General features: G+C 40.6%; 1 protein-coding gene across 4 annotated transcripts in view; it reads right to left on the reverse strand.

The window, feature by feature from the left end:
- Positions 1 to 2,654: 2,654 nt before the first annotated feature.
- LOC138736596 (uncharacterized) overlaps positions 2,655 to 26,243 on the reverse strand; it is a 61,793-nt gene continuing 38,204 nt past the window's right edge. For all 4 annotated transcript variants that reach the window (XM_069886356.1, XM_069886359.1, XM_069886357.1 and 1 more), the window contains 2 exons: positions 4,405 to 4,477; positions 2,655 to 2,840 (listed from right to left, as the gene is read on the reverse strand). In XM_069886356.1, the coding sequence (XP_069742457.1) occupies positions 2,750 to 2,840; positions 4,405 to 4,477 (164 nt within the window). In that variant the 3' untranslated portion in view covers positions 2,655 to 2,749. The remainder of the gene's footprint in view (positions 2,841 to 4,404; positions 4,478 to 26,243) is intronic.

Raw genomic sequence — 26,243 nt, forward strand, 5'->3', positions numbered from 1 at the left:
CATGTACGATGCCAGTTAGGCACTACTGATTTACACATTTGGGCTGTCTTGCTGCGAAACAACAGGAAGGCTATTAAGAATGGATGACCTGGGTGACTGAACACTGTCTGCTCTTATGAATGAAATGCTTTTAGAGCAGTTATTCCTGGAGCAGATGCCTGAGGATATTCGCCTGATCCTGGCAAATGTCAATTTTGGCGACCCCCCCCCAATCTCTCCGTGAACTGGATGCCTGCACAGATATCCTCTGGCACACAAAATAAAAACAATTGTTTCGTTGCTACATCATGCCAGAGCGATCAATGGGTCAATACTCCAGGATGTAGGGCAATGACAACAACTGTGGACGACAGTTCAAATAAGAACCACTGGTGTAACTGTCATCAGACTTGGGGTTCTGTGGCCCACCATTGCCACCCACCTTGCTCATATCAGGGAAACATCCGGGCCAGTTCATTGCTAGTATCCAGCCATCAAGACAACCTGGACAACATGGACGGTGACGATATTCTGCAAAATTGACCTGGTGAGGGGATATCATGTCACAAAGATAGCAATCATCAAGCCATTCAGCCTTTTTGAATTCCTGCATATGCCTTTCAGGTTGAGAAATACTGCACAGACTTTCCAGCGACTTATGGCCTCTGTAGGTTGCGGCCTCGATTTTGTATTTATTTACCTTGACAATATACTGATTGCCAGCCACTCTCGTCAAGAGCATGGCCATCACTTACATCAATATTCCAACAACTAAGTGACTATGGCCTGACTTTCAATCTGGCTAAATTCCAGTTTGGCTTGTTCTCCATCCATTTCCTCAGCCATCAGATTGATCAGCATGGAGCGGTGCCACTCCCCACCAAGGTGGAAGCCATAAAAATGTTCTCCAAGCAAAACATGGTCAAAAGATTGCAAGGATTCGTCAGCATGGTAAATTTTTACCATCAGATCTTGGCCATTGGCAGCCTGAATAATGTGATCCCTTTTCTGACCTTTCCTAGGCAATCCAAAGATCTGAACTGTGATGAGGAAATGACAGCTACTTTTGACAAAGCCAAGGAAGTGATGGCCAATGCAACCATGTTTGGGCACACTTGACCCAATGTGCCCACAGCTCTCACAGTTGATGCATTCAGCACAGCCAACGGAGGCATGCTGGAACAACTGGTCGAGGGCAATTGCCTTTTTCAGCAAGCACTTGAGACCTCCAAAGCAAAAGTACAGTGCGTTTGACAGGGAGCTTCTAGCCGTTTCAGGTACTTTCTCAAAGGAAGAGATTTTGTCATATTCACAGACCATAAGCCCCTGACATTTGCCTTTGCTAAGGCTTTGAACCCATGGTCGGCAAGGCAATAGAAGCATCTCTTTTATTTCAGAATATACCACATCCATTCGGCATATTGTGGGGGGGAAAAATAATTACATAACAACTCTGATGCGCATTTAACAACAGTCCATTCAGTTCACGCATAGTCTCTGGGTATAGACTATGTAGCTCTCGTAGCAGCACAGCAGGAGGATGATAACATAGTGGCCTACAGTACTGCAGTATCTGGTCTTAAGCTGGAGGATTTGAGATCCGGACTTTCAATGGATGTAATCCTATGCAACGTGTCCACAAGGCAACCCCGACCAATTATACTTGTTGCTTGGAGATGCCAACTATACATGGCAATACGTGGCCTGGCGCACCCTTCCATTCGAGCCACCATGCAACTATAGCAGGAAAAACGTGCATCAGAGTTGAATAAAGCAGTTGGTCTTAACTCAACTCCAACAATTGTTGAGTTTAATTAATAATTAAATGACCATAGTGTATAGTTTTGTTTATTATTGACAATAAATTGCCTTTCTGTAACCCTAGCCTTAATCCGATCATCAAAGTGAACCAGGCCAAGCAGATGTCCTGGTACAGTAAACTCCCTGCTATCCACATTTCAAGCAAATGGCAGCCTCATCTTTAATTTGCAAATCCACACAACATACTAATTTGCCGATTTCAAGCAATTGGAAAATTCACTTATCCAGCATCAGCCAATCCCCATAGGTGCTGGATACCAGGAGTTTTACTGTATTTGTATCCTTGCTTCCTGAAATGGAAATCAAACCCTGTATATTAATTAAGTGATGGATCCAAGATAAACCACTGTCACAATCAAGATTTTATATAGCAGCTGTAATTATGTTTATTATTGGAGTTCCAAACAGTTATAGTCCTATAAAATTATTTTATAAAAATAATGGCTATTCTTCACATTTATGTGTGTTGATAAATTACTATATATGCTTCATAGGAGTAAGGGATAACAAAGGAGTCAAACAATGCAAAAGGTGAATTTTTCAAATAGTCATTGAATCTCATTCAAAAATTTATGGACAGCTTTTGCACTAAATTTGGTCTACCTTTGGACTTCCAGCCATTGCCAGAAATGGTCATGGACGGGGACCATTGTTCAAGGGATGTGAGTCATGGCAAGGTAACAATGCACTATGCTTTAATTTTCAAATGGAGCTTTGTAAGTGTTGGAAGAAGAAGCGCAGTAAAGAAGGGACTGTTTTATTTTACATCTTTTACAGAGTAGAGTGAAATGATTGTTTGAGTGCTGCCAACATGATGAGTTTTAATGTGAGGAACATGGTGAAATGCCAGCTCCAATCTTTCAAGTCTCGCATTTAACTGCAGTGCCTTCGACTTTGAGACAGCTTAGTCAACTCATGCCCCTCAGCAACTGCAGCTCGTCAAATTCAATTACAGAGATACCTTCATGGATTTTCGAAATTGGCTGCATGAGTTTCTTCGAATTTTTTTTTTCTCTCTGGAACTCACCTGTAAAAACAAACTGAGAACACAAAGAGACATGCACGGACTGATGATATGACTGTCAAAATGCCTGGAGCTCCCTGCTGCTTTCTCTCTTGCTTGTGGGAAAGAGTTCATTCTCAAAATATGCATAGATTTTACCTTTCAATTGTAATTTTAACCAATTTGGACCTATTAGATGCCTGATCTAATTGATCTGTTCGAGAAGGTTTCCCAAATATTCCCAGAAAGGCCTCAACTTGGAACATGTCCAGGTTGAATGCAAAAGGGTTCCTGTTTCTTCGCCACATCTAAAACATTGATCTGATATTTCTGATTTTAATTTGTGTAATTTTTGCTGCACATGATATAGTTGTTCCAAAATTTGTATTGTGCATTTCTATACAGTACATTAATAATATTGGTCATGTTCCCCCAATATAAATCAGACCAGCTTTGTTCATCAGTCAGTATACTGTTAGGTCTGCATTGTTCATGAATGAGTGAGACAAACACCAGACTGAGTCGAAATCAGGGTTCTTTGTTCTTTATTACCGGATTGTAACACTTGCGACTAACAAAGTTAGTCGGAGAATGCATTCTGCCGTTATCAGCAAAATGGTGATTTTTTATACCCTTGGATACATGCTTAGAACATCATCATATCATTACTTGTCCAATGACTAAAACTGTTGCTATCCTTTCCCTGCTAGCTTCCTGCCTCTCAATCCATCAATGTCTCTCTTATCTTGTAAGTACAAGGATGCATTCTGTTACTCCTTAGTACTGGGTGACTCCTTCTCCGGTCCCATCTCATGATGTTTTACCTAACAGGAGTACAAGGACACCTCCCCTTCTTGTTACTGCCCTGTACAGGGTAACTCCCTACACATTCCCATCTCATGATGTTTTACCTTACAATACCCAAATTTGTCTCCCACCTTTGTCTAGATTTATGTAATCCCTGTTTCAGATACCCATTTGAAGTCAGAAATATGCTTTTGAAATAAATTTCTTTGTAGGCCTCTTTTGAACCAGTGTATCTACTTCACTGCTCTGCAGTAAGGTCATCATTGGACCCTATTTGTCCCTTAAATAAGATCTTAATTGAAAATTGCAGAAGATAGTATTATTAGTTGAGCCATATTTGACTTTTAATTGATTAAATGACATTAATTGTTCCTGCTTATAACAATCCTTGATACATCTGATCCCTTTTTTGGGACCAGGTGTCCAGGATTTTATTGTCTATTGTTAAAGGAATAAACATATTTTGAGTTAGAGGAACTTTAGTAGATAGACCCCCTTTATTACTGATTTGACCATTTATTTTATTCCCAATAATAATTATGTTTTAATAAGGGGGCTTCTTTTACACCCAAAATTAATTTTGAATTTCATTTATATACAAAATCTTCTGCTATCCTCTCCCCAATCTTACACAGCTCTATTTCTTCCCCAAGAAGGATTGTCTCCTCCATCAAAGAGGGAGGTGACAAACTTCATTTGGGCTGTCCAGTAATATTTCTTGAAGTCTGGGAGCTTTAGACCTCCCATCTCATAATCCCATGATAATTTATCAATAGAGACTCTAGGTGGCTTACCCTTCCAGAAGAATTTCCTGATGCTTTTGACCAAGTCTTGAAAAAAAATCTGAGGTAATGGAATCAGCAATGTCTGGAAGAGATATTGGACTCTTGGCAACACATTCATTTTTATACAATTAACCTTGCCAACAAGAGTTTCTTGGAAAAGCCATCCCCAATTTTCATAAGCAAGGGAAGATAGTTCAACTTATATAAATCCTGTAAGTTACTATCTACCTTTATCCCTAAATATTTTATACAATTTACAGGCTGTTTAAATGTGAATTTCTCAGAATTTGATTATAATTCCCTCCTGTAAGTGGCATAATTTTGCTTTTATCCCAATTGACTTTGTAACCTGAAACTATCCCATAATCCCCCAGTTTAGATTGAGTTTTTATAATGAGGTTGCTGCTCATAGGAAATATAGCAGATGTACGAGTTAAAACTAGGCTGTTGAAACACCAATTAGAATTTGTAAAGATCACATTGGCAGAAGCTGGGAAGGGTATAGACCTTACCTGGAAATCTGATTCCCATCTAGATATGATTTGTTGGAAAGCAGAAATATATGCTTGAATTCCCATGGAAAAAAATTACATAAAATTAGGAAAAAATACAATGGTTTTCTAAAAATTTGGAGTCCATATCTTCAACACATAGATGTAGATTCTTAATGATGCCCTCCCCACCCCAGCCTTGGCCCCCTGCATCCCGAATCACCTGGGATTCCGAGTATGTCAGAATATTTGTCCCTTGGCAGGAGATTGATGAATCCAATTAAACCTTTTTTTTTCTTTTCTGTTTTTGTCTCTTTTTTTTTTCTCTCTTCAATTCTATTGGCCATTTCTCTCCTTCTCCCCCCCCCGGGGAATTTCTTAATGAAAATCAACATCAAATGATAAGATTATGTTTCTTTTATGTAACTGATGAATTTCATGTTTTTGTGTTGATTTTAAAATATAATAATAATGGCATCATTTCTATGTATAGTTTATCAATGCTGAGCAATACCTTTAGGTTTAATTTCTCTATGTACGATTTTTAATATGTGCTGGTTGATGTACCTATATACATTTCTAACCATGCTATTTCAGCACATTTAGTTGATGGCTTCAAATTAATCAGATTAACCAACCAGAAGAAAAATGGGACAATGAGAACAAATTAAATGTATATTTTTGAAACATTTTAGTGTCATGTTTTATTATAAAGTTAAAAACAAAAGTGACAAACTAGATATGACAAAATAATTCATCTTAGCAATTGAGTTGATGCTTATATTTTTCTTAAATAACTCAATCAATTTTTTTCTATTGCACACTGGTATAACAGCACTTAATAGCCTGAAAACGCCTGAGATTATCTGATCTCGGAAGCTAATCAGGCTCAGGCCTGGTCAGTACTTGGAGGGGAGACTGCCCTCAGGGACTATAGGTTTCTGTGAGGGGCGCTGGGCAAAGTGGCGACTCTCTATCTGCCTTACGTTTGACAAAAATTAAAGAATTTCAAATATGTTACAGTATTACATGAAAACAATGGAACCTTTATCTTTGCCATTAGCCTCAACTCTGAATTGACAAAGCAATCCTGCTGTCAACAAATTTAAATAGTCCAAAGTATAATAAACTACACACAAAGAATTTCCAAATTAACACCAAATGATCAGCTTCAGAGAACATGATGTGTAACAATTGAGTGCTACCATACATATACTTTTAATGCAGAATAGTGCCGACTTCAGTTTACCTCTGTGCAAATATATTCCAAAGAGACATAATATTTTGGCCATTTATTTGTGAGAAAGCTTCACAAAACACAAAGATTGATGAAGTGAAGATAATTCTATGATTTGTAACTTGAATACTTTTCTAGAGATATTTTTCTTTCTCTCCTCCAAAATGATCTGCCTTGATGTTTTATTCACATCACTATGCACACAGTTGATTAAACTCGAGGATTTTCTATACATCCAGCTCTATACTGAGCACCCACAAGCTGTTCAGCAATTAAGGACATCACAGGCGAGATTGACACCAATCGTTCCATTATCCAGAGATATTTGCTTTCCAGAAGATATTATTTTATAATGACCAGGAAATGTCTACTGGCTAATGGCCAGTTAATGTATGTGTGGTTGAAACTTCCAAAGAAGATAGGTTAGTTAATACCACATTCAGGTACCAGCAGGTAAACATTCCTGGACTTAACTGGCTTTGCCACAAGTCCAAGATGAGATAGCAAATTCTGAGAAAGTTGACAGAGTCCATAAGTATTGTGATAGATTATTTAGAGGTGGTTTGGGAGGAATTGTTACAGCAACTTGCACACACACATTTTAAAACACAGAATATTTGCAGGACTTTTGCAAAATGCTTTTTGCAAGAAAGCAACAAAGTTGCAGGATACAGTTTGCCTAGGAGAGCATGTGATCTTTGCAGGCAGGGGAGAACAGTTTTGCTCTCAGAGAGGGAGGGTGTGAAACACAGAGAGAGAAGAGACAGAAATAAGTTCCAGAAGGACAAAGCTGCCAAACTTTGGAAGGATGCCTGGTCAAAGGACGAGATTGGCAGTCTGAAAGGTGACCTGAAAGAAAGAGGATCATCTGGAGAACCCTGAAGGGGGCAAGTTTCGTCAGCAAGACTGATTGAGAAAGAATCAATTGCAGATGTCCTGGAAAAGGAATCTCTTTCTGAAAACCAGCAAGAACCCTCCTGAGTGGTAACCATTTACCTGTTAAGTACCAAAAACTGGTGAACTTTGTTAATGCTAACTTCTGTCCACAGAACAAGAATTGCCTGCAACCAATGAGATTGGACTGTGATCCAAAGAACTTTTCTAATCTTAAATTTACATTACTCACACCTGCGCTTAGTGTTAAAGGGGGGGGGGGGGGATTGAGTAGTTAGATAGGTTAGTTAAGTAGGTTAAGTAATAAGTTAAAGTTTAATTCTGTTTTCTTGTTCAAATCTAATTAAAAACTCCTTTTGTTTAAGTAACCCTGTGTTGTGGTGAATATCCATTGCTGCTGGTTTTTGGGGTCCTCTGGACTCCATAATAGTATATATCAGTGAGACTTATGTCTGAGGTAGGGAAGTTATTGGAGAGAATTTACACACATTTGGAAAAGCATGACTAGATTAAATACAGTCAGCATGGTTTCATGTGGGGCAGATCATGTTTTACAAACTTGATTGTGTTTATTGAGGAGGTGATGAGGGCAGACGATGTTGTCTACATGGACTTCAGTAAGTCACTGGACAACATCCCTCATGGATAGCTGAATCAGAAAGTAAGGATGTATGGCATCCATGGTGAATTGACAGTTTGGATTCAATATTGGCCTGTCCAGAAAAGACAGTGGGTAGTTGTGGAAGGGTATTATTCTAGTCTATGACCAGTGGAGTTTCATGAGATCAGTTCAATTACAGACATAAGTAAAATGGCAAATGGAGTTAAATCCAACAAGAAATTGCCAGGAACCCCTTACAGTCAGAGAAAAAGAAGCAAGAGAGTTCCCCCCCCCCCCCCACCAAGAGCTACCAAGTGTACATGGAGCCGTCTCCAACACTCCTGCAGCCTCCACAGCCACACAGACTTTGGTCCAAACCACCGGCAACCCAAGTTCAGGATCTGAACCTCCGACATGATCATGAAGCCTTCAGTGCCCTTGGCACACTCTCATTCCAGTTCTGATACCTAGTACCCCCTTCAGCCAGCCTCGAGCCATTCTCCATTAGTCTGCAGCCTGGTGTGAGTGGTTTGACCACAGTTGCCAGCAACCTGCTGCCTGGATAGGTACCTCACATTGAGTCACCAATAGCCCAAAACCTGTGTATTCTTCAGCTGCAAAACCCCTTGCTGGCATGCCCTCATGATCACCGTCCTGTGGGTCATCTCCTCTGCTTTTCTCTCTCAAATGGTGAGTATTCTCTCCATTTTATGGTGCCCTGCACTAGTCCTCTGCTTCACCAGAGGACGCAACTCCATGAGGCTGCTGCCGAACAGAGGAGCTGCCATCTTGGGCCCAGGCCCGTCAATTGCAGGATTTGAAAATAATCCACTGTCAGCTCCTTAAACAAGCTGTTTAAACCCTGTATGGAGCCATCAGTAGTTGGACTGGGCAGTAAAACTCTGCATAGGAGCACCATGACTCTGATCTCTGCTCTCCACAGTCCACACCAACTTTTACTTATGTATAGGACAATAAAGTTTCTTCTCATTTCACCTTGTTCACAAAAGCTAGAATATTTATTTTTAATCCCTCAGGTAATCAATGATATTTTGAGAAGGTGTGTATTTTCACAGGATTTCCGAGAAGCAATGCAATAATCAGTACTCGACTGAACAGCCTGACAAAATATAGCTGGCAATCAATACCTGGTAATCAAAGAAAAGTGAGAAGAAATCAATAGTTTGAAGATACTGCTTTACCAATATTCAGAAATATTGGCAAAGCATCAGAAACTCCATTAGAAACTAGAAAAAAAAACTACAGCGCAGAAAACAGGCCATTTGGCCCTTTTAGTCTGTGCTAAAACATCATTCCTCTCGTCCCACTGACCTGCACCCATTCCATAACCATCCAGACCACTCCCTTCTATGTATCTATCCAATTTATTCTCAATAGTCAAGAGTGAACCCGCATTTACTATGTCAGATGGCAGCTCATTCCAAATTCCCACCACTCTCTGAGTGAAGAAGTTCCCCCTAATGTACCCCCTAAACCTTTGATCCTAAAGCCATGTCATCATGTATTTATCTCTCCCAATCTAAGTGGAAAGAGCCTACTTGCTTTTATTGTATATTCCCCTCATAATTTTGTAAACTTCTATCAAATCTCCCCTCATTCTTCTATGCTCCACAAATAAAGTCCCAACTTGTTTAATCTTTCTGTGTAACTCAGCACCTGAAGACCCAGCTGTCATGGCAATATGTATGAGACGTACCGGAAATCACGTGGTATGAGAGAGAGAGATAAGAACACAAGCAGGAGAACAAAGGAAACAGGAAAATAAAGCCACTGAGAAGATTACCTGATAAAACTTGTGTTTAATGTTTTATTAACTTCACATTTCGGGCCACAAATGTGACATTGGCGACGAGGATGAGAGAAGCTTGAAGAAAATTAAAGACAAACAAGATTACAGAGGATTACAGACAACTTCAAGGTGATAAGAATTTTCTCTGTGACTCAGTACTTTTGGGGCTGGAATATTTCCTCATGGCTGGGGCAGACGGTGACTTTCTAACACATAGTAGAATTGCTCATTTTGACCCAACGGGTGATGCAAGCACTGTAAGTGTGAAGTGGAAGGCATGGCTGGAAGAATTTGAATCCTATGCCGACAATCGTGGCCTATTTCTAGATACCGGTACAGTTGAACAAAAAGCGCAGAGAAGGGTGTTACTTCTTTTCACTGCAGGACCCTCAGTTCGGGAAACGTTTAAGACACTTTTGAATACTGGAAGAAAGGATGAGTACCAGAAAGCGGTAGATGCATTAAATGCACACTATGTAGTGACACCGAATGCTACATTTCAACGCCATTTGTTTCGGAGAACGAGACAAGATGGCCAGACAATTGCTCAGTACGTGACGAGACTACGCCAGCTAGCTGTTGGATGCAATTACATGTCAGCTGATTTGGACAACCAATTACTGGATCAAGTCGTACAGCACTGCAGATCAGATAAACTCAGAAGACGTCTACTGGAAAGAGGGAGTGAGTTGGAACTCACCGATACTTTAACCATTGCTGCTGCATTAGAGGCTGTTGAAGGGCAATTTCATACCATGACCCTGAAAGACAACTCAAGCCAGCAAATTAAGAGGCTCTCACATCGCCATAACCAGCCAAGATATACGTCGACACAGGACGTGGAGTGTTATAGATGTGGAAACCGAGGTCACTTTGGAAAAGACCCATATTGCCCGGCCAAAGGCAAAGTTTGCAGAAAGTGTGGAGGTAAGGACCATTTTGCAAAGAAGTGCAAAAGCAAGTCCAATGCAGACCAGAAGAGGAAGAGTACAACTTCCAAAGGCAAAGTCTGGGGGAAAGGAAAGTATCCTGGAAAGAAAGATACCATTCGCCAGATAGACGGTGACGATGATGATACCCAGGAGGAACAGAGTTGTTACCAATTTACGTTGAATGAAGTACGTCATGAGAAGGTCCCAGTGATCATTGGTGGAGTGACAGTGCAGGTCATTGTAGACTCAGGCAGTGACAGTAATGTGATTGATCGACATTTATGGGAGAAGTTGAAAAGGAAAAAGATCATCTGTACCTCAAAGAAGTGTTCCAAGAAACTGTACCAATACACAGCAACCAAGCCATTGCAGACCATTGGATGTTTTACTGCAACTGTTGAAGCTGGAGATAAGTACACCGAGGCAGAGTTTATGGTCATAGAAGAGAGGGGAGAACCATTGCTGAGTAGAAGCACAGCGCAAGACCTGGCAATACTTCATATTGGAGCTTGTGTCAATTCAATTCAGTCATATGAGGATATGAAGCATGAATTCCCCGCAGTCTTCCAAGGAGTAGGAAAGCTGAAAGGTCGACAATTGAAGCTAGCGGTAGATGAAATGGTCAAACCCAAGGCACAACCAATGCGCCGAACTCCGTTTGGACTTCGTGGGAAAGTCGAAGCCAAAATTAAAGAATTGATCGAACAAGACATTATTGAATCAGTGGAACATTCGACACAATGGATCAGTCCCGTAGTCATTGTGCCCAAACCAAAGGGTGACATAAGACTATGTGTTGACATGAGAATGGCCAATGAAGCTATAATTAGAGAACGACACCCTATACCAACAATGGAGGAAATATTTCAAGAACTAACTACCAGCAAGGTATTCTCAAAAATCGATCTGAAGTGGGGCTATCATCAATTAGAGCTGGATCCAGGTTCCCGAGATGTGACAACATTTGTGACTCACTGTGGATTGTATCGTTACAAGAGACTATCATTTGGAATTAATGCAGCTTCGGAGATCTACCAGTATGAAATCCATCGAGTGATTCAAGGCATTCCTGGAGTTGCCAACATTTCTGACGACATCATAGTCCATGCACCAACGAAGGAAGAGCATGACAAACGGTTGAGGCGTGTACTATCTAGGTTACAGGAGGCAGGCCTTACCGTGAATGGAAACAAGTGCCAGTTCAGTGTGTCAGAAATGGACTTCATGGGACACAGACTTACACGGGAAACCCTGCAGAGGCCAAGGTGAAAGCTATTGCAGAGGCATGTGCACCTCAAAACGCAACAGAGGTGAGGAGTTTCCTGGGATTGGTCAATTTTTGTGCAAAGTTCATTCCTAATTTCGCTACAGTGGCAGAGCCACTAAGGAAACTAACCAGGAAAGGTGTACCATTTCATTTGGATCTGAGCAGAAGAAAGCGTTCACAGCGCTGAAGCAAAGCCTGACAGATGCAAAAACTCTCGGATATTACGATCCGGCGGCATCAACCAAAGTCATAGCGGATGCCATCCCGGTTGGTTTAGGAGCCGTGTTGGTCCAGATGCATGATGGAGGACCAAGAATCATTGCCTATGCCAGCAGATCATTATCAGATGTGGAAAGAAGATACTCTCAGACAGAGAAAGAAGCACTCGGACTTGTATGGGCCTGTGAGAGGTTCCATGCATATTTATACGGCATTGAATTTGAACTCATCACAGATCATAAGCCATTAGAAGTGATCTATGCACCTAGATCCAAACCATGTGCCAGAATAGAGAGATGGGTACTCAGACTACAACCCTACAAATATAAAGTAATCCACATTGCAGGGAAAGCAAACATTGCAGATCCGCTGTCCTGATTGGTGAAGGATGGAGGTCCACAATCTAAGTCAGAATTGGGAACAGAAACAGAGAGCTTTGTACGCTTCGTAGCTATTCAGTCGACACCGAAAGCTGTGACTACGAAGGAAGTCGAGAGAGAATCCGAACGTGATCCAGAACTCAGGGAAGTAAGAGAATGCATACAGAGTGGACAATGGGACAAGTGTACTCACAAGGCTTACATTCCCATTAGAGACGAACTTTGTTGCATCGGACAGTGTGTATTAAGAGGTTGCAGATTGGTGATTCCGCAAAGATTGAGACCGAAGATCGTATCCTTAGCGCATGAAGGACACCTAGGTATTGTTGGTACCAAGCAAAACCTCAGGACCAAGGTATGGTGGCCAGGTTGTGATAAAGACGCAGAGAAATTTGTTAAAACTTGTCACGGATGTCAAATCACAAGTAGGAGCAATCCGCCAGAACCGATCCGGAGTACGCAACTTCCGACAGGACCATGGATCGACGTAGCTGTTGATTTTCTTGGACCTTTACCGACGGGTGAATCAATTATGGTAGTGATAGATTACTACAGCAGATACTATGAGTACGTGGTGTTGAAGTCCACAACCACTGAAAAAACAATACAAGCATTAGCAGAGATATTCGCAAGATATGGATTACCTGTTACATTATACTCTGACAATGGTCCACAATTCATTTCAGAGACATTTGCGGAATACATGAGGACCACAGGTATCCACCATCATAAAGTAACTCCGAAATGGCCGCAAGCCAACGGAGAAGTAGAGAGACAAAATCAGTCCATTGAAAAACGATTGAGGATTGCACACGCATTAGGACAAAATTAGCGAGAAGCATTGCTATCTTATGTGGCTGTCTATCGAGCAACGCCTCATGCAACTACTGGAAAAAGTCCTGCAGAAGCATTTTTTGGGAGAAAAATCCGCACAAAAATGCCAGAAATAAAGGAAATCGGAGACGACCAGGAGATGAGGGACCACGATGCTGAAAAGAAAGGTGCAGCAAAGCTGTACACAGATTCGAAACGTGGAGCCAAGTACTCAGACATCATGCCAGGAGATAATGTTCTAGTGAGGCATGAAACTGGTGGTAAGCTAGACACACCTTATTACCATCAACCCTATACTGTCGTATCCAGAAGTGGCAGTATGGTGACAGTCAAGTCTCCAACTGGAGTCCTGTATAAGAGAAATGTATCAGGTGTAAAAAGGTACCAGTCCAGAGATACATCGAGCGAAGGGGTTGAAAGGCCAATACGAGATGCTGAAACTGAGAGACCTGATGATGTTCCAGAGGCAGTTACCAGCACTCCTGATGAAGTGACTAGAGCGCCAGAAACACCCGAAGCCGTGGCGAGCAGTATTTTCAACGCCGAGAGTGAACAACCGAGAACCGACGACAATATCGCAGGCAGGCCGAAACGAAAAGTGCCCAAACGATACGAAGACTTTGTGCCATAGTTTTAATAAGAACTTTGGGACAGAATTTTAATCTTATATCATAAAGTGCATGTATGAGTGCTGTAGGAAGTAAATTTTATGTAGTTGAGTTATAGTATTACCATTAGTTACGATGCTTGTAAGTTTCCGAGGGATATTGGTAAGTGAAGGTAAAGTTTATTTCTGATTAAAGGAGGGATGTCATGATAATGAATATGTATGAGATGTACCGGAAATCACGAGGTATGAGAGAGAGAGATAAGAACACAAGCAGGAGAACAAAGGAAACAGGAAAATAAAGCCACTGAGAAGTTTACCTGATAAAACTTGTGTTTAATGTTTTATTAACTTCACATTTCGGGCCACAAATGTGACACCAGCCACCACCTCGTAAATCTTCTCTGCACACTTTTGATTTTACTGATATCCTTCCAATAGTTTGGTGACCAGAACTGCACACAATACTCCAAATTTGGCCTCACCAATGTCTTATAAAACTTCACCATAACATCCCAACTCCTGTACTCAAATGTTTGATTTATAAAGGCCAAGATGCCAAAAGATCTTTTTATGTGACACCACTTTCAGGGAATTGGGTATCTGTATTCCCAGATCCCTTTGTTCTTCCACACCTCTAAGTGCCCTACCATTTGCTATGTATTCCTTTGCTTTGTTAATCCTTCCAAAATGCAACACCTCACACTTGTCTGCATTAAATTCCATCTGCCATTTTCTGGCCCATTTTTCCAGCTGGTCCAGATCCCTCTGCAAGCTTTGAAACCCTTCCTTGCTGTCCACAATGCCTCCAATTTTCGTGTAATCAGCCAACTTGCTTATCCAATTTCCCACATTATCATCTAGATCACACATGTCAAACTCTGGCCCACGGGCCAAATTTGGCCTGCGATATAATTATATTTGGCCCGCAAGATCATATCAAAAATGTATTAGAGGTGGCCCGCTGGCCGCCGCGCCAGTATAGCGCATGCACAGTAACCGCTGTGTCCCAGGGTGAGAGAGAGAGAAAAATCCTGGTCCTTGAAAAGTAGTGGTGGGTGGTTTTATAAACACGCTGTCGTGTCCCCCCGCCCACCCCCCCACCGCAGCATGGCCTGGCCGGTGTCAGGGGAAGCCAAGGCCGCTTCCCAGTGCCCGGAACCCCAGTGGCACAGCGTTTTTTGGAGCTGCAGATGGAGTCGGGACGCTGGAGGGAAGATTGGGGCTCCCCGCCGGGCGATGGGGGCGCCGGCCGCTGGCCACCCTGCGCATTCCCACCGGACCAGCGGCGGGTGCCTGGAGTACATGTGGAGAGCGAGGCTGGTCGGGCAGGTAGGGTGGAACCCCCCCCCCGTCAATCTCGGGAGTGGCGTGGGCTGGATCGGGATTAGCCGCGCTCACCTGCTCCTCCACCGCTGACCGGGATCCCAGCGCAGTCCTGAGCATGGAGACTGCCCTGGAAAGGTCCTGAGACACCGGCACGGAAAGAAGAGCAGGGTCCGTAGAACATTACAGATCAGAAACAGGCCCTTCGGCCCTTTGACTCTACCTCGTGAGAACCCAACACTGGAAAAACTCAGCGGGTTAAACCGTATCCTTTATCCAGCAGAGAGGTACCTGACAATGTTTGGCCCTTGATCCCCCTCATCAATGTATGAGCGAAAGTCTGTGGTTCTCGTAAAAACACCAGAAGGGAGAAACTCAGCAGGTCAAAAGGCGTCCGGGAGAAACTCAGCAGGTCAAAGGGGGATCCGGGAGAAACTCAGCAGGTCAAAGGGGGGTCCGGGAGAAACTCAGCAGGTCAAGGGCAGGATTCCGGGAGAAACTCAGAAGGTCAAGGGGAGGGGGTCCGGGAGAAACTCAGCAGGTCAAGGGGGGTCCGGGAGAAACTCAGCAGGTCAAGGGGGGTCCGGGAGAAACTCAGCAGGTCAAGGGGGGTCCGGGAGAAACTCAGCAGGTCAAGGGGGGTCCGGGAGAAACTCAGCAGGTCAAGGGGGGTCCGGGAGAAACTCAGCAGGTCAAGGGGGGTCCGGGAGAAACTCAGCAGGTCAAGGGGGGTCCGGGAGAAACTCAGCAGGTCAAGGGGGGTCCGGGAGAAACTCAGCAAGTCAAGGGGGGTCCGGGAGAAACTCAGCAGGTCAAGGGAGGTCTGGGAGAAACTCAGCAGGTCAAGGGGGGTCCGGCAGAAACTCAGCAGGTCAAGGGGGGTCCGGCAGAAAGTCAGCAGGTCAAGGGGGGTCCGGCAGAAACTCAGCAGGTCAAGGGGGGTCCGGCAGAAACTCAGCAGGTCAAGGGGGGTCCGGCAGAAACTCAGCAGGTCAAGGGGGGTCCGGCAGAAACTCAGCAGGTCAAGGGGGGTCCGGCAGAAACTCAGCAGGTCAAGGGGGGTCCGGCAGAAACTCAGCAGGTCAAGGAGGGTCCGGCAGAAACTCAGCAGGTCAAGGGGAGTCCGGCAGAAACTCAGCAGGTCAAGGGGGGTCGGCAGAAACTCAGCAGGTCAAGGGGGGTCCGGCAGAAACTCAGCAGGTCAAGGGGGGTCCGGGAGAAACTCAGCAGGTCAAGGGGGGTCCGGGAGAAACTCAGGGGGGGCTTGACCTCACCAGAACCGTTGCCCACTCCCCCTCCCTGTAGCAGGCCGACCCGCGACTCACGGTGACGGGGCCGCTGATCCGCCGAGATGCCGCCCTGCAGCGAGAGCCGATGCCCCCGCACTGTCGTGGTCCAACCTGATCACCCGCAAACCCCGCCCTCCCGCACACAGGCCTGAGTAAGTATTATGAACTTTAATCTCAGGATAAAACGATCTTCCAATAGTTTCATGTCACAGTGATAAATATATTCCTGGTTAAAAATGGTCCTGCACCTTGATACAAGCTCATTAGGCAAAAAACTTGAAAAGTGTGTAAATCAAAGGATATCTGTACCAATGAAAAAAGGGCATGGCAAATAACCCTGCTAGAGTTCATGCCCACAATCAGTCACCCATTTTATTGTTTCAGGAATCATGTTATTCTCCCACATTCTCAATAGCCCTCAGATTTTACTATTCGACAGCACACTAGCAACATTTGACAAATCCTCTATAGAGAAATATTATTTATTGAATATTTTATTTCTCATTTGTTAATGCTTCTGGAAAGAGTTTATCCAAAACTATTATTAAACATTTATTTTAATAAGAAAAAGTTTAACATTACATATGTTGAAAGAAGAGAAAACATGCAGATGTTGTTGAAAATTTTCAATAAATATTTAGTTCGGCCCTCGACTTAGTCCAAGTTTTTAATTTTGGCCCTCCGTGAATTTGAGTTTGACACCCCTGATCTAGATCATTGATAGAGACAACAAACAACAATGGTCCCAAAACAGACTCTTGAGGCACCCCACTAATCACAGGCCTCCAGTCTGAGAAGCAACCATCCACTACCACTCTCTGTCTTCTCCCATTCAGCCAATTTCAAATCCATTTTACAATCTCTCTATGGATACCTAATGTCTGACCCAACCTCCCATGTGGAACATTGTCAAAGGCCTTACTAAAGTCCATGCAGACAACATCCACAGCCTTCCTATCACCTAATTTCTTGATAACCTCCTCAAAAAAATCTACAAGTTTCATGAAACACAACCTACCACACACAAAGCCATACTGACTATGCTTAATCAACACAGCTAACCAAACACTTGTATATCTGATCTCTCAGAACACCCACCAATATTTACTACTGACATCAGGGTCACTGGCCCATAATTTCTGGTTTACTTTTGCAGCCTTTTTTTGAACAACAGAACAACATGAGCTAACCTCCAATCCTCTGGCACCACACTCGTACTCAAGGACATTTTAAATATTTCTGCCAAGATGCCATACAACTCTGGTTTAGGTAGTGGGTATAGATATTATAAATTATAATAAATATTTCATATCATTCCTTAATTTAGTGTTTAGAAGTGATTAGTAATATGGGTACCGATTACAATAGCTTTGTATAAAGTGTCATTACTTTGTACTTTTTATGTATTCCATATATATTATGTGTTCATGTTTTATTATTATACAAATTAATAAAATGTTAGAAAAAGAAAGAAAGAAATATTTCTGCCAGGGCCCCTGGAATTTCTACACTAGTCTCCCTTAAGGTCCAAGGGAATATCATGTCAGGGCCGAGGGATTTATTCACTGTAAGACAGCAAGCACCTCCTCCTCTTTAATCTCTGTGTGTTTCATTAACCCATTATCTTTTTCATGGCTCCATTGAAATTAAACAAATTGATCATATGGACTAAACTTGATCCTATACAGCAGATGACATGGATTCAGATGGGAAACCTATGGGAAACGTTTGGCTCCATGTGGTGGACTTTGACTCCAAATGACATTTGGATAGCTCCTCTTTTCAGAGATTCAGTGTAAACATAAGAATGAGAACCATTCTTAAGATGTGATCACAATAATTCTCAGAAAAGGAGCCAGGTATTGAGTGTGTGCACCAGGACTTACATTGGCAGCATTGTTTCTAACTTAGCTACATAATCTGGATTCATGAGCTCAGTAGAAAGAGTTCAAATTTGAACAAACAAGGAAAAAGAGTGGAAACAAATAAAGGAAGCTCAGAAATTATAAAATATATTGACAAAATGTCAATTGACAGAACATAGGTTAAATGTCTGTATTGGAAAGAGACAGGTTGTATGAATGTTCCAAAAAAATGTGTAATCAAAGCAGAGCAGCATTTAACCATTAAAATACTCAATGACAATGCTAAAGCAGATTATTTCTGAAAGAAACCATTATTTAATGTTGTTAATCTCTATACAGACTGTACTTTAAGATCTAGATGTAGCTCTGACAGCCTTTTAGAGATGCAAGAGGTAAATAGGGGAAAAATCTTTTCTTTTTCATTAGTTTTATTAAGTTTTATAATTAAATCATACATAGGTAGTAATAATAAGTATCCAACAAAGTAGATATATTATTGCACATGGCTACAAATAACCTATGTTACATTGAAAAAGACAAAAAAAATTATGCTAATAATCTAACCCTTCCCTATGGGGAAAGAAAAGATCACGGAATATTAGATTCAATTCAATTGGTATAGTCCCTACCCTGGGAACCTAGTGCTCAAGGTTGCACAAACTTAAAGATATTAGCAACTTGCAGGAAGATGCCTCTGTCTTGACAGCACTGTTCTGTTTTGAAGAAAGGACAGACACTAGTTGTCAAAAAATACACCAGTTTACAATAGGCAGAAGAACACAAGAAACAGGAGCGGGAGTAGACCATCTGGCCTGTCAAGCCTGCTACGCCATTCAATAAGATAATGATTGATCTGACGATGGGCTTATCTCCACCTACCTGCCTTTTTCCCATATTTCTTAATTCCCTTACTATTTAAAAATTCATCCATCCTTGTCTTAAATATATTTACCGAGATAAATATATTCACTACTTAAATGGGCAGCTAATTCCGTATATTCATCACCCTCTGCGAAAAGCAGTTCCTCTCCATCTGTCCTAAATCTACAACCCTGACATGAGCTCTGGTCTCTCCTACCAATGGAAACAACTTTCTACCCTCTATCCTATCTATGCCTTTCATAATTTTAGATATTTCTATAAAATCCCCTCTCATTCTCCTAAATTCCAGCGAGTACATTCCCAGATGACTCAATCTCTCCTTCTAAACTCTTCATCTCTGGAATCAACCTAGTGAACGTCCTCTGCACTACCACCAAAGTCAGTACATTCTTCCTCAAATAAGGAGATCAGAACTGAACACAGTACTCCACACAGCATAACCTCCCTGCTCTTAAAATTAATCCCTCTCGCAATGAAGGCCAAAATTCCATTTGCCTTCTTGATAGCCTGCTGCACCTGCAAACCAACCTTTTGGAATTCATGCACAAGCAGGCTCAAGTCCTTTGCCTAGCACAATACTGCAATCACTTGCCATTTAAAAAATATTCTGATCTTCCATTTTTCTTGCTAAAGTGGTTAACCTCACATTTGCCTTTCTGTGGATTTGCTGGCCATCAGCAGCATATTTTCCAATGACCATCTATTTGTGATGCTGCATATGTTGATTTAACATTTCAACCATGAATTTTATATCCTTGTCTGATTGATTACTGATAATCATGTATTTTTATTGAAGGCTTGCCAGATCTAATGCTTGTGCTCTTCTTCTGCTGCCAAGATGTCAAACTAAAAGGCCACTCACGTTAAAATGTGACCATTGCATGCGGCAGGCTGCTAGCAACTCGAGGCGAGGAACCCACAGAGGCTGCAGGAGACTGTTGTCAGGAGATTTGCACCGGGCTGCTGTAGACTGGCTCAAAACTGGCTGAAGGAGTACCAGGTATCAGAACCAGGACGCGAGGGAGTGCCGAAGGCGCTGAAGGGTTCCTGACCATGTCGGAGGTTTGGATCCGGAGCTCAGGTTGCCAATAGTTTGGACTGGATTCGCTGAAGCAGAAGCGCTGAAGGCAAATCTACGGACAGTCGGTGACTGTAAGAGGTGCTTCAGGCAATTTCTCCTGATGGCAAGTCTGCTTAAACAGCAGGGAAAAGCAATTTCATGTAATATGACACTGTTCTATTACAATGACAATAAATTGAATCTTGAAATGAAAACCTGATTAGAACATGTCCAATCTGAACCCAATGCATATATTCTGATCTGACAGTCTCAGACAGAAACCCAGCATTTACAGTGAAACTGCACAATCAGAAACAGGAACCACTTTCTGTGCTAATTGTTTTTAAGCAGGCTATTGTTTTAGTCAGAACAATCAAGAGATTGCGATGCTGCAAAAAGGAGTTGCTGGATAAAGTCTGCAGTACAAGCAGCATCTGTGGAGGGAAACAGTGAACTGAAACTTCAGGTCAAGATGAGATCTTGACCAAAAACATCTCCATTTCCCTCCACATACACTGCCTGACCAGTTGAGTTCCTCCAGCAACCTGTTTTTGCTAGTTTTAATCAGCCCTATCAAGAACCTCAGCTCTAAACTTCAATACATCTGACCCAAGCCAGAGGATTTATCATTTCTTTTCATGCCCAAACCCGATGCATGTAGTTAGGTCTGGTTAGGCTTATATCAGACATTACATCTCTTCACTTCCACCTCCTTTGTCATCAGTCATAAAATGTTTCATTATCCATTTAACTTTGAAGTCATTCCTACCTACCAATTGCTTAGTTCTTGATTTAATAAGGAGGGGTAAGAACATGGGGGGCTTGAAAGAAGCCCTCAGTAGTCAGGTTTGCTGGTAAGTTTCATGTTTCTTTCCATTTTTCAACCTTGCTTCTTACTCCTTGTATCCATTTCAACTTAGATAAAAACACAAAATATAAAATTTGACACCTCTTTGAAAGTTTTAAAAAGGGGAGAAAAGAATACTGAAAGTACAGAGCTGTGATATATCACACCCAACTGGAAGTCCCTCTGCTTTTTCTTACAAGTTCTTCATCTTCCTTTACTAAATTCTAAAATTGTTCCAATTTTCACACATACTATTATTTCTGGCAACTTTATAATTTTTTTCCTTTCGTTTAACACTCTTTAGTTTCTCTTCTCAATCATAGATGAATCATTTTTTCTTTTGTTTTCTGTGCCATAACTTTTTTTTTGCCATGATTGTATTATTTGTTTTCATGCAGTCTACCATCTAAGTTTTCAATATATTTTCCCTATCCAACTCTTCCTTCATATTTTCCTAGTTTTCTTTTTTTGTTAAGGTTTAAGACTCAAGTGGAACTTCATCATTTTCAAACTCAGTGTAAAATTCTTTCATATTATGTTCCCTCTTCAGTAAAGGTCCCTTTTCAAGATTGTCAATTAATCATTTCCCCATACACAGCTTTCTCCTGTTAATCCTTCAACATATTAATCTAGAAAATTATTCTGTATACATTTCATCATTTTTTTCTCCATTTTATAACTGCTAATTTAATTTGTCCAGTATATTTGTGAATTTAGCCCCCATGCTCACCATATTATCTCATTACATGCATTTCTGATTTTCTGAGTTACACTAGGCCCAATATAAACATTTCTATTGCTGGTCTACAATTAAATCCTACCACAATTTTTCTGCTTTCATTATTTCTCAACTCAACCCAAATGTATTCTAATTTTACATCATGATCTGGAGAACCAAGATCATTTCTTATCACTGCAGCAATTTTCTTTTTGCCCATCCTTCTTAAATGTCAAATACTCTTGAACATTTAGCTTTTAGCTTTGATCTCCTTGCAGCCATGTTTCAATAATGACAATTAGAGCATACACATTTACATCTGTGTCATGAATTAATGTACCTTGTTGCAAACTCTGTGAGCATTTAGATGGAGCATTCATAATTTTGTCACATTGACCTTTGTAAACACCTTGAGCAGATTTGCTTCTTGCATTTGTTTCTGTAGACTAGTTCACCTACTACTTTCTAACTTACACTTTCTGCTTTGTTTATCTCCTTCTTGGATTTCCTCCTGTCAAATTGAAATCCTCCCCAATCACACAGGCAATTATGCCTGCAAGAATATTGGTCCTAGTCCTGAGGTGTGACCTGTTCAATTTACACAGATCCCACCCGTCCCAGAAATGATTCTATTGTCGCAGAGGTCTAAATCACTCCCTCGTAGTCCATCTCTCCTGCCCCATCCTCCTTTGAATGTCCATTCTTCCCCTTCAGTCTACTTGCAGCTGTTAAGTGACATCCTTCACCTAAATAACAGGAAGTAATAAGTTATTCAGGAGCCACATTAACAGCTATGGAATTGTCTTTCAGCATTCCCTATCACCCACTCCCCATCCAACCCTTTATCAACCTAGTGATTACCTGCCACTGATAATTTATAGGCTACAACTGGTTAGATTAATTTGAATCAGAAGAGACAATTCCACTCAGTTGAATGACAATGGAAATCAAAAAGATGTTGGTCAGCCCTACAACCCTCCCATCAAAGACCACAGAAATGTTAATTAGAGTAAGAAGGTATTGATCGCTTTGTTTACAATCGCACAACATCACTTCTGACTTTAGTTAGACCCCTCTCACTACAGTGGCAGAGGAAAGGGTTTATACAAGAGGACGGGCAAGCATAGATTTTGAGGGAAATAACATATCTAAGAAGCTTTAGTAGAGACTTTTTCTACTGTAAAGTAAGTGCCAGTAGGAAGCCAGGCAAAAACTTAATGCAGATATTGAAAATGAGCTTCCCAGAATCACAAGAAGAAAAGGCCTCAGTGAGAATCTTGGGAACATCACTGATCTATTCACTCCCTTAACAAATGGAAACATATTTACTTCCTCAGCCCTGCATACCCTTCTTAGGAGAGAATGCAGCACATTAACACAGACTTTATCAATCTCCAGATACAATTTCATTCCCTTTGGACATAATGCTGCAAAATAAAACACAAATAAATTAAGGCATGACAATGTGTGTTGTGTTAAGTTGGCTTTTTTTTTCTATTTTATGCATGTATATAATTTGGATTGATATTTTACAAATCATTCCTTAAAATGAAGCACATTATGGTTAGTTGTGTAATATAAAATTAAATACTTAGTTTATCTAGCTTGTCTTTTCAAAGAGTATTTACAAAGATAATATATTAAAATCATGCTTTTGTTTTTTCCCACTAAATCCTGGCAGAATTTGTACCTCTAAAAGCTGACTCTGACCTTGACCTTTGAAAAAGCTCTCTGAGGACTTTCTGTAATCAGGAACCATATTCATTAATCAGATCTGTCTACCATTTATTGCATTTCCTTGAAGTTTTTCTAACAATTTTCAAATACATGGAAAACCAGTGACATCAACCCAAAAGAAGTATGGTGTTTGAGTGCAGTTAAAACATAAAGAAAACCTGACCAGTTAATCATCATTTATCAATAAAATGTACATTCTAAGATCAGAATATAATTAATACAGAGAAAATATACAGTAAAACCCCTGATATCTGGCACCTATGGGAATTGGCAGTACTCCAGCATTAAGAAGCAACAGTTTAAATGACAAAAGACTGTGCAAAATGTAAGGTGAAAAAAAGTATTGGAATCCTTAATTATGTAAAGTTCACCTTAATCTGGTAATTCCCATAACTTACAAAATTCAATTTCAAACCCCGGTCGCTGGAGCTGTAATAGGTTGCACTAACTGCCATGCTAACCATGCCATCTTTATAATTAACCACCCCGTCCCCCAAGTTTACAGATAAAGCCTTACTAATAATCTTAATAATATACTAATAAAGATAAAGACTCCTACTAATCAGGGATAAGGAGACACTTTTAGAGAGTCCCCCCAAAGACAAGCGGCATCAACTAGTTCTTCATCCTGGCCAATGTCATTTTACTCAAACACAACTTTATTCAAACAGCTGCTTCGAGCAAAGCATGACCAAAGTACTCCACTGGCTGAATATTTGCTCTCATCCTTACCAAAGGTTTGTGTGTTACTGCAGAGAACATTTACCTTTACAATATTAAATTTTTATTAAAAAATTTATTTAATATTATTTTTTAAAAATTTTATGTATTTCTTTTCCTTGATTTTTTTTTGTCAGTTGCTTGAGGTTGCCAATTGCTTCAATTCTGGATAACGGGTTTTATTGTATTACTCACTGGATTTTTATTGAACAGCAATTTGATTGATCTTTGTAATAATGTAACAAGGTGCCTCATTTTTCATTTAATTAACTTAGTGAATATTTTAAAGTTTGTTTTATTAAACTGTATTGTATAATTGTTTTAAATAAATTACAAATGAAGTGTAAAATGATTCATAATGTTCTGGCTTTCTTGATCATTAGTAGAATTAATTATAACAGTTTATTTTTTTTAAAAAACACTGAATTTTCTAAATATTTCTTCCATGCTAAAATATCTAATTTCAAACTTTAAATAGCAAAGATCAATTCCATTGCAAACAGTATCCATAATTAACTAGAAAAAACATTTTCTCCTGTTATTTTAGTTATGTTTAAACATTGAGGTCTGATTTATATCACCAGGGGAAATGGGTTGGATAAATCACTTGCTAAATTATATGTGGGAATGAATTAATATGAATAAGGGCACTATCATGTAGCTTTGTGAATTCATTGCAATATCAGAACCATTAACTCCTCAGATCCAATTTTACTTAATACTGTCACTTAAGAGGCAATATTCAAGACATATACAAGAGAAAAAAAAAATAGGAAAAATGTGACCTAACTCATTCATTGAGTACCGTAATAGATAAATTCAGAAATGTTGCCTGTTTAACACTTCTCCTGATTTTGCTTTTCTCTGATGGTTGATTTAATTCTATTGATTTCCCACAGGATGGGTTAGGGTAAAAGCTTTTTTGGATTGATTGGCAAACTGTAGCTGTACCAGCATCAATATTTTGTTCCTACATAAACATGGAGGTTGAAATGTAGGCAGTAGAAAGCTTAACCATTTCATCCAGCCTAATTCTATCTTGCAGTTCTTGACCAGTAATCCTGCAGATCACAGCTGCTCATGTACACATCCAAGTACATTTAAATGTGTTGTGGGTCTCTGCATCTACAGATAATGAGTTCCCTACCATCCTCAGAATGAAAAAGGTTTTCCTCATCTTCCCTCTAATCTATGCCTCTTGATTTTTGACCTCTCTGGTGGGGAAAGAAGTCATTCCTTATTACTTTATCTAGTTCTCACATAATTTAGTATTCCTTTAGCCTCCACTGTTGTTTCAAGGAAAACAACCCTCATTATCCAATATCTTCCCACAACTGCAATTTTTCAGTTTGGAAATAGCCATTGCACCCTCTCCAGTACACTCAGTTTTCCTGCCAACAGGTACCCATGTCTGTGAGCAGTTCTCAAGTTGTGTTCTAATTTATGTTGTATTTCATTCCAGCACATTGTTCTCATATTCAGTGCTCATCTAATAAAGGTAAGCATGACTTAATTTCTTTTTGCTCATCTAATAAAGGCAAGCATGGCTTAATTTCTTTTTAACACTTGTTAGCCCATTCTGCTATAATTAAGCATATCTGGACATATATAAAACAAAGAACAGCACAGAAACATAGGTCTGCACCTAACATGATCCCCAAATTAAAATAAAACCCCTCTGCTTGTGTAACGGGTTTGCATAGGGCGTAGAAGAGACGATTCATGGAATTGTTTTCCACAATTTATTTGCTCCCTTTAAAAGACAAAATTATACAACTATCATTGCCTTCTGGGTCTTTCATTTTTTTTTAAACCCCGCTGCTCCCTTAGCAAGGTAACAACAGTATGCATCCCATTCATCCTTTTCCTCAACTACACACATATACTTTATTTTAACATTTCAATGCATACTCAACTCAGTGTACATAGTATTAGCTGATAGCTTTTAAGATTTGCCCAGGAAAACATTTTGCATTTTAAAATATTTTCAAACTATTTAAAAAAGAACTATATTTACAAGGTGAAAACAGTGGCACCTGGTGGGCAAGTTAAAAACTGCATAGAAAAATTAACTGCTGGAATCATACATTTAACAAGGAAATTCTAATACAACCATTGTCTTCTGGGTTTTC

This window comes from Narcine bancroftii, chromosome 6, assembly GCF_036971445.1.
Source record: "Narcine bancroftii isolate sNarBan1 chromosome 6, sNarBan1.hap1, whole genome shotgun sequence".
Taxonomy (NCBI): domain Eukaryota; kingdom Metazoa; phylum Chordata; class Chondrichthyes; order Torpediniformes; family Narcinidae; genus Narcine; species Narcine bancroftii.